General features: G+C 47.9%; 1 protein-coding gene across 7 annotated transcripts in view; it reads right to left on the bottom strand.

Moving 5' to 3' along the window:
* Window positions 1-19087, bottom strand: part of LOC108934644 (pleckstrin homology domain-containing family A member 7-like) — an 86276-nt gene that overhangs the window by 57638 nt on the left and 9551 nt on the right. Inside the window, exon 1 of one of the 7 annotated variants that reach the window (XM_029256105.1) lies at window positions 4105-4276. The exons of the other annotated variants lie outside the window; for them this stretch is intronic. Within the exon in view, the coding sequence (XP_029111938.1) occupies window positions 4105-4178 (74 nt within the window). The 5' untranslated portion in view covers window positions 4179-4276. Of the gene's footprint in view, window positions 1-4104; window positions 4277-19087 lie in introns of those variants that run through there. 7 annotated transcript variants of the gene reach the window in all.

The following is a 19087-nucleotide window of genomic DNA, read 5'->3' as shown; positions in this document are numbered from 1 at the left end:
CATTTGCCAGTCAAGGGCTGTGCAACCATTTGTGGCCAATGGCTGCGATCATTAGTGCGAACTGGTCTGAGGGCCACAGATGTAAAAAACGTCGTAAAGTGGCAAATTGAATCTTAAATGTCTAAATTGAAAAAAGATATTTATTTACATTTACATGTATTCATTTAGCAGACGCTTTTCTCCAAAGTGATATACATCTCATAGAAAATACAATGTGTTCATTGCATTAGCAAAAAGAGACACAGCTGCAGATTTGTGGCTCTTAAGTACAGTTAGTTTGCTTCCTTCACCAAATGCACCGATGTTCATCACACACACACACACACACAGTCTGAAACTGCTTGTCCCAAGCAGGGTCGCGGGGAGCCAGAGCCTAACCCAGCAACGGGGCGCAAGGCTGGAGGGGGAGGAAACACACCCAGGAGGGGTTCATCACACAACTAGCTGCATAAAACTTTATAAGAATATCACCAATTCCTAATCATCTTCCCAGTAGTTTTTTTTTTCTGAGATAAATATTAACATTTACGTTACATTGCAGGAGTAGCTCTGTAACAGCTAGATCCGAGCGTGACCGTGAACATTTATACCTTACTTGAACTTAAGAGATGATGGGCGAAGTGAGTCTAGAAGAGGGGAGTTTTCAGACCGTTTTTAAATGTAGACTGAGATTCAGCAGTTCTGAGTGAGAGGGGGAGGTTGTTCCACCACAGCGGAATCAGAACCGAGAACCTCCGTGCTTTACTTTTTGCGCGTGGGACCACCAAGCGGGTAGAAGTAGAAGAGCATAGCAGTCTGGTTGGGGTGTAGCGAATGATCAAGTCTTGTAAGTGTGTGGGAGAAGTTCTATTGATGCATTTGGAGGCAATAACCAGGATCTTTACTGTACTGTCTTTTATGTGCTGTGTGTGTCTAGCAATAACACTTTTACACACACACACACACACACACACACTGACTGAAACCACTTGTCCCAAGCAGGGTTGTGGCAAGCCAGAGCCTAACCTGGCAAGACAGGGCGCAGGGCTGGAGGGGGAGGAGACACACCCAGGATGGGACGCCAGTCCATCACAAGGCACCCCAAGCAGGACTCGAACCCCAGACCCGCCACAGAGCAGGCCCTGGCCAAACCAGCTGCACCACCGCACCCCCCACTAACACATTTAGTGCATAATTCAAAAGAATGTATAGTACTAATGGCAGGTATAGTATAATTTTACAAATGTTCTTAGGGGTCACGAAAAACATACTGCATCAAAATGTTACAGTTAAGTGCACTGTATTCGTCACATGCTGTGAAATAAGTTCTTAATCGCTATCTGGTAATTAGACCAAATGTGACTATTTCTGTTTCGACTAAGAAGAGGAATAATTGATAAAAACTGTAGAGCTGGCATCGGTGAACGTAGAAAGTGCGCACTGAGGATGACGTGATCGCCACACCCCAATTAGCGGTGTTACGCAGAAGTCAACGGTGAGTCTTTGCACTCGAGACAAAGGGAGGTGACAGTTTAGGGTCGCTGCTCTTTATGACGTGCTCCAAATGCCAGAGTGTGACGTGCAATTGAGGGCGGCACGCACCTGGCCATATTAAATAATACACACACACACACACACACACACACACACATTTTCAGAACCGCTTGTCCCTTACGGGGTCACGGGGAACCGGAGCCTACCCGGCAACACAGGGCGTAAGGCCAGAGGGGGAAGGGGACACACCCAGGACGGGACGCCAGTCCGCCGCAAGGCACCCCAAGCGGGACTTGAACCCCAGACCCACCGGAGAGCAGGACTGCGGTCCAACCCACTGCGCCACCGCAGCCCTCTATTAAATAATATTAAAGCCATATTATATTTTTCTTGGGAAAACCATCTTTTCACCACTGAGGAGGGCCTAAGGAGGCGGCTGGGATGTTACATTTTAGCAGAGTTATTAAGTTTTGGCCGATATTTCTCATTTCTTCTGCAGGAGGAGGGTGGGTTTGGCCAGGTCCTACTCTCTGGTGGGTCTGGGGTTCGCATCCCGCTTGGGGTGCCTTGTGATGGACTGGCGTCCCGTCCTGGGTGTGTCCCCTCCCCCTCCAGCCTTTCGCCCTGTGTTTCTGGGTTAGGCTCCGGCTCGCCGCGACCCCGCTTGGAACAAGTGGCTTCACCAAATGTGTGTGTGTTTAGCTGCTCATGCTTAAATTCCTGTAAAAGCTCTGTAATGTGGAAATTTTAATGCAAACATGCAATACCACTTATACACTATTTATATGTTCTGTACAGATTTGTGTGATGCTTTTCCCCAAAGCCACATACACACCTTTACCCACACATTTATACAGCTGGGTAATTTTTACTGTGTCAATTCGAGGTGAGTACCTGCATCGAGCGGCTTCAGCAAGGAAAGGATTTGAACCTGGGTCTTCTGAAGAGAAGGCAACAGCAGGTGGTGCAGTGGTTACAGCTGCTGCCTTTGGACTCAGACAACCCAGGTTTGTATCCCATCTCCTGCTGTAATACCCTCAATAAAGGCATTTACTCTAAATTGATACAGTAAAACCACCCAGCTGAATAATGAGGAAATTAAGTGAATAGCTTAACACTGTAAGTTGCTTTAAAAAAAATATCAGCTGAATAATTAGTTGCAAAAATTGTGACTCCAAAGTGAAATAGACACACACTCAGGTAGGACCCCATGTACAGCTGCTCTCCGACTGCTGCCAACAGCAACCGACCAAAGAGGAAAAACACTGGGAACAGCGCAGACGGCACTCTGCTAAATAGTGTAAACACAGTAAACCGCAGCACGAGCGCCTCTGAAATCGCATGGTGCGATGCCAACGCTGGACGTTAACATCTGTTGTATCAGCTGCCTGAAAATGTTGCCCACGGAGATAAAAAAAAAAAAAAGTTTTACTCATTTTCATTTTTTCATATTTGATCAATACTTTTTTCGAAAGTTATAATGAAGTGAGAGAGCAGTACGACTCAAGTTCTGCGCCACTGCTTATGATAAAGATCTGTCGATACATCATCAATGGGTGGCACACCAGTCCATCACAGGGCAATCTCACCCACCCACACACACACACACACACACACACAGAAATTACAGTGAAAATATCACCTAAAACACATGTTTTTGAAGGAAACCCATTCAAAAATGGGGTGAACGTGCAAACTCCACACAGACTGAACGGGATTCGAACCCACAGCCAGCCCGACAGGCGAGAGGGGATCAGCACCACCTGCCGTGCCACCCTGCTGAGAAACACATTGACTTGATTGTAAAGAAAATTCAAACGAAGAGTGAAGCCACAGATCATCAGCAGTGACTCATAAGCCAAGCGCTTTGGGGTGTGTGTGTGTGTGTGTGTGTGTGTGTGTGTGTGTGTGTGTGTGGGAGCCTCTTGTTCCCCTGCCCAATTGTGCCAGGTGTTCTAAAAACTGAAGAGAACTGTGTTTGCGGAGAACTGTTCTCAGCAAAGGGCACATTCCTGGGCGGAGGGGGTTCGAGCCACACAGGGTAGGGCTGCTCTGCCCAGCGGGAGCGTTTCCCGACACACACACACACACACACACACACACACACACACACACACACACACGCAGCCCTCCGGGACGAGCACAGACGCACTCCGCAGGATCACATCCCGGCACCGCCAGTTTGAGTCCTCCCGAGGACCAACTCCTCTCCTTGTAACCCTGAGCGAAACGCAGCGTTACCGCGGTACGAGAGCCCGGACGAGACAGGAGGACGAGCAGCAGAGAGTGAGAGACTGATGGAAAAACTCCTCCGCTTGAAGTAGGGATGAACGTGACACTAATAATAGCTTACACACACTACGAAGAAACACACACCCCAGAGGACAAAGCAGTTCCCAGGCAGAACACAAGATGAAGATACACACCCCTCAAAGTATAAAACACACTCACGCGGAACACGGATCCCGAAGACCGCCCTGCTCTGCAGTCAGCGTCCCCCTCGCACCCACGCCACCACACTCCCTGCTGTCTGCAGCAGAGCCCCGTACGCTTACACACACACTGCCCTCCTCGCCGGTGCTGCTGCAGTAACCAGAGCAGCTGCCAGAACAACAGTAGAAAGGTACTGACCTGCCGGGTGTGCGGTACGACAGCTGCCCCAGGGCAGGGATGGGGGCGGGGGGGGCATAGACCTGCTTCCACATCCTTCCCGTGAGGCTGCGACAGCCCCCCCCCCCCAGCAGCGGTGCTCCTGCGGCCGGCCTCCCCGGAGCTCGAATCCTGTTCAAAACAGCTTCCCGCTCCTCAGCTTCCAAACGCAAGTGCTGAGAGGAGGGGGCGGAGCCTAACTGAGCAGCAGTACACGCCCCCCCCCACTCTGAAACAGACCACCCTCCTGTCCTCTCTCTCTCTTTCACACACACACACACACACACACACACACACACACACACACACCCGTGTGCATTCAGCTACAACATCACCAAAGAAGTCTTGGCGCTCCAGGGTACGAGTTGGGGGTGGGGGGGAGCAGGTATTACGGAGCCCCTGTGTGGACACCTCACTCGCAGGTATGAATCAATGCTATTGTCCCAGACGCACCGGGAGAACGGGTGAGGTACGACTCCAGGTACGGATGGGGGGGGCGGTCAGGTAACTCCACACTCCACACACTCTCCACACTGCTCTCCTTGTCCACAGAAACTGTACTCCCCCCTCACAACCCCAGGGCATCCGAACCCTGCCTTGGAAACAGGTTTTGTCGCCACACCCCATCACCTGGTCTAATCGGGAACGCCGCCACGATTCGTTCCCGCTCCGACGGGACCACAAAGACATTACGTGCGTCGTGCACCTGCACCCGGACGCTTTCCTCCACCCCCGTCCGAGGCCATTGTTCGGGAACAATACCGCTGGCAGCGGGGGAAAGTGTGACCGTGTCGAACCCGTGGCAGCGCGATATGTTCGGCTAAAGGCTCATCAGTCACACGATGAGGAGCGCAGCACAAAAGGGCTCCATCACTTCCCCTTCAGACGAGATGGAACGGAGGGGCCTGCAGAAGCAGCTGTTTGGAGAAAATCGGCCTCGAACCCATGACCACCCGTGACAGGCCCCTGGGGAGGGGCACACTCCGCTTTAGGACCCTCATTTGACTTCATTCATCATCACTTCCACACACTGAGGAGGCGGAGGAGGATGAAGAGGAGCAGGGGGACACAGGCACTGGTATTACACCAGATCGCATCCCACACATCGCACATCTCCACAACCCACTGGAACTCAGTGCTGAGACCCAACATCCAAACCACACTCAGGTTTACCACAGTAGACACCCTACAAGGCACTGACATCACACAATGGCTTCATCTCAAAGAGAATGAAAAGGCTCTTAGTTTATAGCTCACCTGTGACCCGACAATGGTCCTGGGTTCGAATCCCACCGCCTACTATAGGACCCTTGAGCAAAGCACTCACCCTGAACTGATGCAGTAAAAATTACCTGGGTGTATAACGCTTTGCTGCTCTGGAAAAAAGCATCAGCTAAACGAATAAGGAAATTATAAATATAATTATTCATATAAATGCTGCTATTAAGTATCAGTAAAACTATGGATATAATCTTCAAAAAAAAGAAAAAAATTTTGATTGGGTGCCCTAGGAGAGGTTTTGTTCTTTCAAAATATGTTAAAATATATTACTTATTCATGTATCTATACATATAAACAGTATATGTGTAGTATAGCTTAGTGTACAAACTCCAGTCCATTGCACTATATTAATGTCTAATAAATAATAGCAATAATAACTGCCTGTGGACAGTGACATGACGCCAGTGTTCAACTTAAGTGGGGCAGATGTTCCAGCTCTCCTCACCTTTTTTAAAAAAGTCGGGATTCGATAAACCTGAGGATTTGCTTCCGCACCAACGGATGGGTCGATCGTAAAGCAGCCGGCGAAGACCTTCCCGTCACACCGTGACCTATTCATGCAAATGAGGTGGCATTTAAAGAGAAATAAACGGCAGCGAAAGGGCATCTCAACCCTACTGTTTTTTTTTTTTTTTTTTGCAGGGAAAAATGGTATGAGATTCCAGGTGCAAACTGGACTGCGCCGTCCTGTGTTCTACCAGCTAGATCACGGTCAATGTTCTTGGAAACTGCAAAGCATCCTGGGAGAAGGAGCACGCGTCGCGTCCGAGTGGTTAAGAAGATGCTGGATTTAGTCCAGCTGAGTTCAGAAAGACCCCCTTGGTCACATCTGGAGCGCAGGCAGCAGGGAATAAAAAACGGACGGAGGCTGGACACTTGTTTTTATTAAAGCTATTGTTCACTTTGCTCTCCTGCTATTTATTCATTTGTTATTATGTATGCATTTATTATTCATATGACATTTACAAAGCAGCTTAGTGTTAGGTGTGTGCAGTGAGCTGATCGTTTTTACTGGATCATTTCAGGGTAAGTGCCTTGATCAAGGGTTCAATAGCAAGACAGAGGCTCTAACCACTGCGCCACCTGTTGGCCTGGCTGTGGCGGAGCAGTCAGGAGCGAAAGGGAAACCATAGCGAGGGAAAGGGAACTGAGGACCATCACGCATTTAAAACCCTCCCTCAGAAACATCGTCACACCGCCCATCACACACACACACACACACACACACACACACACACACACACACACACACACACACACACACCCTTATGTGTAAACACAGTGCAGTTTCACTCCCGAAGGCACGGCATGTGCTTTTATTTAAGGAAGCTCTTGCCCAACGTTGCGGCTCGCGCTGCGACGGCTCCCACCGCGGCATCCGAGAGCACGGAACCTTCCGGCGCAGCAGGCGCCCGATCCCAGCTGCTCCGGGACACGCGTATCTCGTGCAATCGATAATATTTCAACCCTATAAATAACGCATGAGTCCAAATCCAGTATGACGGGGAGCTGAGGCAGGAGGTTCCACGAGTTCCATATTCATGCGCAATTATGATCGAATGCAGAGTCTCTTTAAGGAGGTGAAATGGCCTCTTACCTGCCAGACTGTCGGAGCCCAGGGGCCCCTGGGAACCCAGCCTGCGGGGGGGAGCGTCCCCACAACAAACAGGGCGTTGCTCCGCTCCGCCGAGGGAGGCCGGGGCCGGTGCCGCACGCAGGGGGTCGGGACCCGTCCCGGGGGTCTACGAAGGAGAAGCGGGCTGCGAAGAGGAGACCCCCCGAGCGGAGGCGTCCCAATCCTCTCTGTGCCGTTTCAGCCTGGAGTCACGCTGACGGCCCAGTCAGCAAGTTCTCTCTCTCCGCCTCCCACCCGCTCGCGGGGAGACACGGACCGTGGGAAGCACGGGATGAAGGGTCCGCTGGGCAGGTTCGAGCACCCCGCCCCCCGTCTGCCTGACCCCCCCTCCTCCCCGCAGACTCCTAGCCACCCCCCGGTTCAGCCTCTCCGGTTACAGCGGCGGCGTCGACATCCCCGCGCCGCATCAGCACTTGGGCGTGACCTTGTCCTCCAGAGGAGAGCCAGGGTTTCGATCATGCAACCCTCCGAACGGTACCCCAGCTCCCTGGCGGAGCCCATCGGGGGAACTCTACATGCTGCAGTGCTGTCGAACCCCTGCGCGGCACAGCAATCTGAGCTTTCCCTCCCGCAGAGACACACCATCATACATAGCAGCTATTTGAGAAAATATCCACAAAACTGAGAAACTGTCCAAAAGGAGCAGCAATATAATTTATTAAGTTATTCTACTTTTCACCAACAATATCAGCTCTGCACCCCAAATTACGTACAATGATTTAACCCTCTATTATTATCTTTCTGTTTATTTCATTTTCTAACATTAATTTTTCTACTTCTTTATATGTTTGCTGCTTTATGTGTGTCTGTATGTATGTTGTATTTTATTTCTTTCTGGGATAAATAAAGTTCCATTCATTTATTCATCAGTACAACTGGGTAATTTTTACTGGGACAACTCCGGGTAAGTACCTTGATCAAGGGTACTGCAGCAGGAAGTGAGATTTGAACCCACGTCCTTTGAGTGCAAGGGAGCCTCAACCAGGACACTACACCTCGCCCATATTCTGACTAATACAATGCTGATAATTAAATAATCTGTGAAATTGAATCAAGGTTTGGATGAAGGGGGGACATGGTGGTGTGGTGGCGCAGTGGGTTGGCTTGGGTCCTGCTCTCCGGTGGGTCTGGGGTTCGAGCCCTGCTTGTGGTGTCCTGCGACAGACTGGTGTCCCATCCTGGGTGTGTCCCCTCCCCCTCCAGCCTTACGCCCTGTGTTTCTGGGTTAGGCTCCAGCTCCCCATGAACCCCTAGGGGTTAAGTGGTTTCAGATGATGTGTGGATTTAGATGAATTCACAAATGATCCTTCAGCTCATTTACTTAAAACACATGGTACTTACTATGGTAACCTTTCAATAAAGGGTCTTTCATTTCAAGGTCCACGTGGACAAATAAAGGAACAAACCCATCTATTCATATCAACAACTGCTTATTGAGCGCAGGGTCGCAGTGGTCCAGAGCCTATCCTGAAAGCACAGGACGTGACACACGGACAGTCCATCACAGGACACCGATAAACACAGTAAAACACATTAATCCGCACTTCTTTTCTTATTTAACCTGTAATATTGGACTTTACATTCCATTCCTATACTTGAATAGATCTGTACCGTATTGAATTTCGCTCCTCAAATACATTCTATTTTGCTGTATATTTCTAATATCTCTTTAGTATATTTCTGTCATTCCACATTTTTAGATCACTATATTTTTATCTTAATTTACTTATTTTATCCCATTTTTATTATAATATTTCTGTAGTGTGTTTCTAATTTCTACTTTATTTGTATTGCCTTATTTTTATTATTATATCTACTATTAGTATGTATTACGGGCAGTCGGAAAAGCATTTCACTGCACGCCGTACTAAGGATGGTTGTGTATGTGACAAAGAAAATTTGAATTTGAATTAGAATTAATGTGCTCAAGAATAACAATTATAACTACTCTGTACATTGAAATATATTAGAAAATAAAGTAAAAATGTATTCATTTAAAATGAAACCAATTCAAAGGGGGTGCGGTGGCACAGTGGCACAGTGGGTTTGACCAGTGTCTGCTCTCTGGGGGGTCTGGGGTTCGAGTCCCACTTGGGGTGCCTTGTGATGGACTGGTGTCCCATCCTGGGTGTGTCCCCTCCCCCCCTGGCCTTATGCCCTGTGTTGCTGGGTTAGGCTCCAGGTTGCTGTGACCCTGCTCAGGACAAGCAGTTGTGGGCAGTGTGAAATCAGCTCACATGGAGTGAGTAGTTTCAAAAAAAAAAAAAAAAAAAAAAAAAAACCAAAATAAAGTTAGCTGGAAAACCTCAGACCTGAGAGCGCCCCCCAGTGGCTGTTCTGTAGAAACACAGTGTGCATTTCAGCAGCCATGTACCAAGGCCGCACATAAACAGGGAACTTGGCCGAAGCACAAAGTCCATCACACGGATGAACGCGGTAACCGAAGAGCCCTGCTGACGAGAGGAACCTACAGGTACCTGGCTTCCGGTACATCGACACACCGCGGTAAGAAGAGGAACAGAGCGAGAACACCGTCCTTGTGCGGCCTGGACACCACAAGTGTCTCACCTGAGATATACTCCTCCTAAGTGATCAATAGATGATCCGCTCTTCCTGGAAACCGGGGTGTTAATGAAGAACGTTTTAAAAAAGTCACCTCTTTTTATTAAAAATATAAGAGGCAAATTTCCACATAATCCAACAATTATTCATGGTCGCTCACGTACAGTATGTCACTTGTGTGCAGTAAAGACATATCATCATGCACAGTTCCTCGAGGTCACTCACCATCCCCGGCACATGCTGGGATAACTTTTTTTTTTTTTTTTTTTATAAATGTTCCTGTTTTTGCACATGCGTGTATCTGAAAAAAAAAACAATCCCATCCTGAGAAAAAATGTAACAAATCCATTCTAAGACCACCAGTGCCATCCTGTGCCGAAGGGACAGGCATGTTAATGGTACAAATTAAAACTGGAGGAGCTGCATAAAACAAACAGCATGGGTATGAATACGTAAAAGTCAGCATTAAGATTACAAAAAGGTTTTGGTTTTTTTTTTTTCCATTACGAAGGGGCTGCAGAACAGTATTGGTGGCAGGAGATTAGACACTGAGCAAACTGAGATGTAAAACTTTTTTCCCCATAAAAATCACTTCACCCTACTGCACGCTCTAAATTCAACACTCCCGACCGTCCCAAGAAGGTCATTTATTTAAGCCCCGTTCCATCTGATTGCAAACAGAGAGGCAAAGTGATGTACAGTAGCAGTACCGTCATTGCTGGATCTACCGGTAGATCTCGGTGACACGGGAGTGTAACTTTAAATCCAGACGGAGCGGTCCGACCTCGGTGGCTGGGTGCAACGGTGGGACTTGAGAGGCTGGAGGCGAGCGGGGTTTATTGCCACTTTTGCATTAACCTCTAGGTGACATCGCACGTGCGAACCGTGGCTCTTCTCTAACACGCCAGAGAACCTTCTAGACCACCCACCGTCGCAAATCTGCTAGGAATAAACGACCAAGCCGTGGGCCTCCTGAAGCCAGAGAAAGAACATCTGATGAGCGTCTCCAAAACTGACGTCGAGCAGCACTGCGAAACGTGTACCTGCTGATGATAAAGGAGTTAAAGTCTGGCCCAAGGACGCAGAGTGAGGGTAGAAGACACTGCCACGGCCGCCTTGGCGGCTCACGGATAAACATCCACGAGCCGCAGAGCTGCCAACCGTATCAGTCCACCGTCTCAGAGGAACATGTTGAAAAACGCCCTGGCGACTCAGGTTATGAACACTTCATTTACGAACTGTCAAAGATACAAACATTTTCCCTGTTCATACATTCATTTATCTCAACTGCTTTTTCATCTTTTATCCATTTTCTAAAAATCCCGCAGAGTGAAAACGATCCCAGTTTATCCGCCAGGCTCATAGATGGGAAAAAAGTGCACCCACCTACAATGGCTTTAATTCAACTCGCTTTCACATTGCTTACGTCTCGTGCCTGATGCTCGCATGTTTTTCTACTACCACTAATATTACTATTGTGATTGAGGCAAAAGTGAATAGAAAGCGACAAACATTGTACATGTTTATGGAATTACCCAGTCAACAATCCGCATTATTAAACAGGAGTTTGCGGAGGCAATGTATTTTTTAACAACAACAATAATAATAATAGCTTATAATTAAAATACAAAGTAATAAAGTCTAGCATTTTTATTTATTATAGCTGAAGTCAAGATTTTTACTGACCCTAATTTTAGAATAAGTCAGATGATGTCAGTACTAAGCTGTTTATAAATTGTGAGTTAGCTGTAAAAGTGATTTTGGAGTTATGAACAAAATTAGTTACAAACAGACTTCTGGTCCCGATTGTGTTTGTACGATGAGGAGTTAACACACCTCATTAAAGTTCAGTACTGGCAGCAGAAATAGGTGTAAAAAACTGTAAATTTACCCATGTCCCTACATCGTCGCTGCTGCGATGGGTTCCAAAAACCATCTGTAGCACGCCAAGGTGGCAGAGATGGGAGCAAAGCAGCCACAGCTGGGGCTGATTACACTCCCATTTCTTCCCCGGTGCCCAGCAGTAGAGAGAAGAAACCGAGGAGGAGAACGATGAACCCGAGCTCGAACCCGATCCCAGAGACGACGTCCGCGTCCCGACCGACCCGACTCTCCCAGCCCCCCGTCCCACACGAAACCTCATCCTACCTGTTCCCTGGTCCCCCTTTTCCATCCCTTTCCTTCTCCCCGCTCTAAGGGCAAATAAAAGCCTTCATCAACGGGCAACTGCACCTCTTTTCTCCAGCCTCATCTCTTACACCATCTTAATAATTTTCATTCATGGTCACATCAATTTTTTCAAACAGTTATAGGTGACTTAAATCACACAAAGCTCAAATGATGCAGTTCAGCGAACTCCACCACTTAAGGTACACATAAACGTTTGTTTCTATTGTTTTTTTCATGCAATTAAACACATTCCAGAAGCAGTTTTGACCCGTATGAGAATAAGAAGACAAGAAACGTGTGTCGTGCCCTTTTCGGTGCTATTAAACAGAGAAAGGGGCCAAAAGTGAGAATCGGTGTAAGGGAAAGGGACAATGTGTCACCATAGCAGCCGGTCTGAAATGACGAGATGCAATTCAATATGTTAACATCTGGAGGGAAAACAAAAGGCTGAGCTCTCAGATTTCCTTGGACAAGGGAATAAAGTCAAGGTGTGAACGGCTGCATGACTCCAAACTACATGGGTGAGAAAGGAGGACGGCAGAGAAACATGGACTCCTTTTCCTCCTTTGGAGGAGTCTTTTTTCGGCCTGAAATGAAGCCACAGCTGTGACTGGGAACACAAATGATGAGCTGGAGATCTTCACACTTTAGACACATCATGGGAGGATCCAATTGCCTCCAAAAAGCTGCAATGCCTTGGAAGTCTGGAGGTAAACAAAGAGGACGACGAGCAGCCAGATGGACGGACTCAACCACAGTGAAAATGGATATACCGCGTTCAATGCCAAGGGCACAAGTTAAGGACTGAACATTCCAGAAGCAATTTATATGTCTGGACACTAAGAGTTGACATTGACTCAACGACACTGAACAACAGCTGGAGCAGTTAAGACGTGGAAGTGAAGTATTACCATTTCCGACTGGCTCAGTGTCCACCATCTTCATGAGTGTCAACCATAGACGTTCCTCTATTTCTACAGCTACCCTCTATATCTAAACGCACCTAGTAAGGACATTTCCATCTTCGTGGTTCATCGTGTTTTCTGGGAAGTCCCAGGATGTGCCGAAAGTGGCCGTAAAGCTGTCGCCTGGAGTTTGCCAAGAGGAGCGGATCTCATGTTTCCTTTCTAGGGTCGTTCCCTTTCCACGCTCTGTCAGAGGGTCGGGACGCAGAAGGACGCAACACCAAGCACTCCTGCAGATCGGAGCTCTATCCTTCAGGCTACAACCCAACACCAACACGACAACAATGCATTTCAAAAGCCCGGCAGCTGGAGACGAGGAATCCATTCCAAGTCTTCCGAAATCATACCTGTTGACTCCTCCAGGGGGACCTTCTCCTGCCCCTTCCAGAGGCTCAGGGGCCGGACGTCTTCCACGCCTCGATGCTAAGCAGCCGCAGCACGTCCCCATCGTACCTCCAGCTTCGGCGCTGCCTGTCAGCTCTGCGGGCTGCTCGTCTAGCCCCGGCTCAGGAGGCTGGGCCATCCTGGGCATCGCTGACCCCACGGGAGGGGGGCCAGGAGATTTAATGCATTCAACGAATGCGTCGGGGGTTAAATATCACCGGTCATGGGGTCAGTGATGGAATGCCTACCATGTCTCACCGCGAGACATAGCCACCCACTGTACCAGCCTCTCAATCCCTCCTTTGTGCCTCATGCTGCGTTTAGTACACTGCAGCACATGGGCATGGTCCACATGGCCCCCAGCAGCCCAAACTACCCTAATATTTACAAAAGTTCCAGACATTGGTCAAATTCACAAACCAATTCCTCTCTCCACCCGCCAATAATATGCAGATGAAGGAAACATCACTGCTGTCATAGAGCCTGTTATTCACACCCAACAACCACCTCTTTAGTTGCCGCTCAACAAAGAACACACATTTAGTCATTCAGCTCATGCTTTTCTCCAAAGCAGCTTACGTTACACAATTTACAATGATTTACTCATTACCCTAACTTTACAGCGCCGGCCAATTTTTCACTGCAGTAATTCAGGGTAAGTACCTTGCTTAGGGGTACCGCAGGTAAGGGGGGTATTTGAACCTGCGACCTCTGAATCCAAAGAGAGCGGCTCTAACCGCTGCACCACCTGCTGGCCCCTATGTGATCCCAATCACTTGGCATTTCCGTCTGAGACAGCGACAACAGTGCTACTGAGGAGGAGAAAATGAGACCCAGTCGTATAAATACTACAAATTGTATCGAATGACATGATATTACAGCGATAAGTAAACATACAGGGCACCTCGATATAATACAATTAAATAAATAATAATTTTACAATTAATAATAAGTGCAAATAGACATTTATGATGCAGCATGTCACTTATGGTCCCCAAAAATATTTGGAAAAATTATACTAACCCTCCTACCATTAATACTATACATTCTTTCGAATTACACCGAGTTATTGCTAGACACACGCTTGAACACACAGCACGTAAAATACAGTAAAAAAAAAAAAACAAACTACTTTTTTCAATTTGGACATTTGAGATTCAGTTTTTCACGTTACTGTGATTTTTACGTGTGTGGCCCTCAAACCGGTTCACACTAATGATTGCGGCCCTGGGCCAGAAATGGTTCGACTCCCCTTGTCTACAGCAACTATTTCAAGTGAAAAGAAAGGCTCTTCACTCCAGTGGAGGGCAGAGGGTCTGCTCAGGGTTCGATGGGGTTACCAGCCCACTTGACAGTGACTGACACTTAATTACATGTGTCACTGCGTTCTTCCGGGGCAGCCGCCTGACACCTGATCGATCTTCGTTCGTTCCAATTACATCGGTATGAGCGAGGGAATACGGCGCACGCCGTCCAGCTCCTTTCAGCCGAGTTCTTTCAATTACGTTTCTTCCGCCAATCGATGACCACTTTTGTCATTATCCTTTATTTAGTTTACATTACTTGGATCACCCATTAATACAGCAGGGTGTAGTGTAAGTACCTTGATCAAGGGTGCAACAGCTGGAGTAGGATTCAAACCCAGGACCTTCCTACTGCAAGGCACCCCCCCCCCCCCCCCCCAACTGCTACACCACCTACTGTCCCAAATTAAGACTTTGGTAGGAAACAACCACCTATACATCACCGAGACCTAATGGATCTGCGCGGAGTAGTCATGTATGTTTCACTGTGATTTTTTACATTCATTTACACTACTGTGAATACCTTGCCATCAAATGAAGATGATGGAGTATGGTACTTGTTAGGAATTCTGCACACCTCTGTGGACAGTGGGCTTCTGGAGCAGCGGTGGCTGACTGCGTTCTTGAGGTTGTATTTGCTTGCGCTCAGAACATGTTTCTCTTTCAGTTCGCATATTCGGTTCATGCTGCTGCTGCAAACATTATTAACGGAAAGAATAAGACAAAGTAGAAATAATCATTTTTGCTACAAATATCGTAAAACATGTTGGTGTCATCATGGTCCTGCATAGAAACACTTTTTATATTTTGGTATTTTAATTGATTGTTGCATGACGTATTTTTCAATAAGGAACCGATTTTTTTTTTTTTATTTTTTTAAATTAAGAAACAATGATAATTTTACCCCCTCGCAATGGGAATTGGCCAAAGGAGGTAATATTGCGGGACGAATTCACTATACTGTGTGAGGAATGGGTCCGCTCCGCTTTACACTTAGCCTTTATTGATCGACTCCAATCTTGTGTCCAAGGGCCCCAGGTGTCCCCGGCGGGCCGTTACTCTCCCGAGTTCGACCAAGTCGATGCAAAGAAAGAAAAACAACACTGCCGTTGAGGACCGAACAAATGTCCCGAGCCGCCTTCATTCTCACCTGGTGAAAAGGACTCACAATACGTCTCCTTCCGTCTCGGCTGCCAGCAATAAAAAAGCCCCGACTGAGTCGAGCCTTGGAAAGCGTTCCACTAAACCGCGGTGATCGAGCCAACAGAAGTCGAGAGAATAAAAGAACCCGAGGCCTTTCCCACTGGTCCCGCAGCGTATGTAGGACAGCGATGGAAAGCGGAAGGAGCCTATTTTAAAGAGCCTGGAATTAATCATAGAGCCCAAGTGCAACATCGCTAATATTTAGGGGCGCAGCTCACGTGTCACTGCGGATTAATTATTTCAACGCAATGAAGGTCAGTGAGAGACATTTGAAAACGTAATGAAAATTATTTAATTGGATGGGGGGCACACTGCCTTCTTGGGCTCGACGGAAGCGCAGGGCACACCAAAGGTCATCCAGGGAGGCGGCCCGCACAGGTCTGCTCATCTCGTCCACTTTCATCTTTTCATTCCCGACTTGGCAAACTCACAGAGTGAAAACCGAAGCTCCGCTCCACGTTAAATTTAAAAAATAAAAAAAAAAAAAAGGAAAGAAAAAGGAAAAAAAAAAAAAAAAAAGAGGTTTCATTTGCACAGCCTGGAGGAGGGCGCTCACCGAGGCTCTGCCGCCTGATCTTCAATGAAAGCGATCAGTTTCCACGCATCCGAACGTCCTCAGGGCTGATTAACTCGTAGTGCCGCGATCACAGGGACTGCTGACAGGCAAATGGGGTGTCTGGGAAAAACAGAACCGTCACAGTGGAGGCCAGAGTCACGGTCTGGAAATCAGCTGCCCTGCGTGGTCTCAGGGGTTTTGATTTCGGTGAAGCGGACGGCAGGTGGCATAACGGTTAGAGCCGGTGCCGTGCAATCGGAGGTCTCTGGTTCGACACCCTGATTTTGTCGCAATGCCCTGGAGGAAGATATTAGAATCGCCGCAGGAAAAATTTACCCAACTGTACAAACGGATAAATCAGTGCAAGTGGTCTCACGTACAAACCTGTAAGCTGACTTGGAGCAAAGTGTCGGCCGCATGAATACATGTAGATGAGTCCCACATATAGATGTTGGTACAATAAAAAGGTATGGATAAGGGTGGAGTGGCATTCTGAAGGCAATGAGCTAGTGGCTGGTTGTGGATGAGCGTGTGTGTGTGTGTGAGACAGCCAGGGATGTCGTTGAGGAGCTTCAGAGAGCAACCTAACAGCGGGTCAGTCTACAGACCATCGGAAAAGAGATGCGCCCTCATCATATTCTGCCCACATGCGAGTTTGCGCGGAACACGTACATCTTCTTCGCAGCTGGAATGAACCTGCTTTTAACGTAAACACCCCTACGGAGCAAATCCATCCCTTCATCCCAAAATAAGGGTGGATTTAAACACCAAACGTCTTCCGTGCGAGTCCTAACACACAGATCGGGGTTTTTTCGCTTTAAATTATGAAACCCGGGGAAAAAAACTAATCCGATCGCTCCTCCGCAGTCTCAAAGAGAGAGCTGCTCCAGTTTGAACTCGTACAAGAAAAGCACACCTGGCCCTGGCTGCGATGAATGTAAATGGATGCAGTTTTCACCATGGCTGCGCCACTTAAACAATCCCCTCATTGTGCGCCGTCTCCACGCTCTCCAAAGCTGCTGCACGAGCAACAGCCGGTTGCCACGGTAGCAACATGTGGACTTGGACCCGGCTCGGGCCGCTTCAACGAGCAGGGCCGACGGCAGAGCGGATCGCAAGCTGGCGGAGTGCAGAGCGGCGCCTTTGCCACCTCGCACCCGCCCCTCTGGGATAACTTTGTCCAGGATGACTCGCAATATAAGGTTTGTACACTGAGCTACTTACTGTGATTTACACGTTTATACACACACGCTGTCTGAGACCGTGTGTCCCGGTGAACTGGAGTCTAACCCGGCAACACAGGGCATAGGGGACACACCTAGGACAGGACACCAGTCCATCACAAGGCACCCCAAACAGGACTGAAACCCCAGACCCACCGGAGAGCAGTTTCCTTCAACTGGAAGGCAAGACCTCCAGCCGCTACACCGCCTGCTGCCCTGCACAATAAACCTGAAACAGCCCCAAAAAAGTGGTTCCCTGTAGGCTACTGTACGTCACACTTTTCCGAAAATACGCATGAAAACGTTTAGTGCAAAAACAGTATCCGTGTGACTCAAGCGATGAATTTTACATAAAAAAACCATTTGATCTATATGACAACTTATTTAAACTCTGGACACCTTTTTGGAAAGAGGACCTCTTGGAGAACAGCATAAACGGTACAAGACGACACCTGTGAAGCACTGAAATCTTCTACCACCGTTGCATAAATGTGGGTGTGTTTGCAACGTCTTCGTGTGCGCCGTTCCTCTTTCGACATTGCGGCGAAAAAAGTTTCAATTTTTAATCGTGTTCAGTGTCGCACAAAGGTGGTCGCAAGGTCTCCTGGCCACCTCAGCTCGTCCCACACAAACCCCAAGCAAATACCCATCAGTGAGCAATGAATAATGAATGGTAGTGCTGGTGTGTGTGTGTGTGTGTGTGCGCACATTCCTGCTTTGCCGTCTGCGGAGCTTGTCGTCACGTCGAGGACGCACCTCCTTCGCACCAGTGAGGTGACGGGAAGCTGGCACCTTCCTGGCACACAGAAGAACCGCCTCGTGTACCCGCTCAAGGGCATCCTTATCGGGCGTCCCGCGCTTAACCCCATCACACTGCTGGAATGTGTCCAACGCTGCCGTGTACCTTGTTCCCCCTGAGCAAAATCGCTGCGCCATCCCCTACATCTGCATTAATTCATTTTTTTTATTATTATTTTTTATGAACAGCACTGGGTCGCAGTGACATACAGACAGAGACAGCACACCAGGAAATATTTACACATTCTTTTGTATATTTACAGAATTTCATACGTTTGATCATGTACCTCTAATAAGTTCCCGAAGGCTGTCCGCACACTCCAGGATTCCACTGAAGTTTCGTGCGAATCAATAATTTCGCATATTTGTTGGGAGATGATACTAAATAAAGGTACAGCAAACAATCCCCAATAGACTGTTAAGCGCCATCGATTTGATGGCTCCTGGCAATCGCATTTGTACATCGCATTCCAGAATGTTCTGTCCTTCTCTTACATCCTCAGGCCTGAACGGCAGCCCAAAGATTAGTTGCAGTAATGCGCAATTCCAGTCTTATTTCAAGGACAATCTTCCGATTTCTCTCCAGCTTCAAAGCTGATAAATCATAATATTTTCCCTCCCGGCAGTTAAGCAATTATTGCAGCGCGCGCTGATTTACTTCGCTAAGGCTGCAGCTGAATATAAAGTGAAGAAGTGGTATTTGTACTCTGAAGGTACAGTACACGCATACAGCAGCAGTCAAAAGTTTGAGTACACCTGGGCAACACCTGTATGGGATAAAATGGACAGGAGGGCGGGAGAAAAGCAACGCACAAGCGTCCTACATCTCCGGGAAATGGTGCGGAAGAGCTGGGAATTACTCGTTAAACTCAAATCAAAAAGAT

This window comes from Scleropages formosus, chromosome 11 (assembly GCF_900964775.1).
Source record: "Scleropages formosus chromosome 11, fSclFor1.1, whole genome shotgun sequence".
Taxonomy (NCBI): Eukaryota; Metazoa; Chordata; class Actinopteri; order Osteoglossiformes; family Osteoglossidae; genus Scleropages; species Scleropages formosus.
The sequence above is the reverse complement of the archived record's forward strand: the minus strand, read 5'-3'. Positions and strand labels throughout refer to the sequence as shown.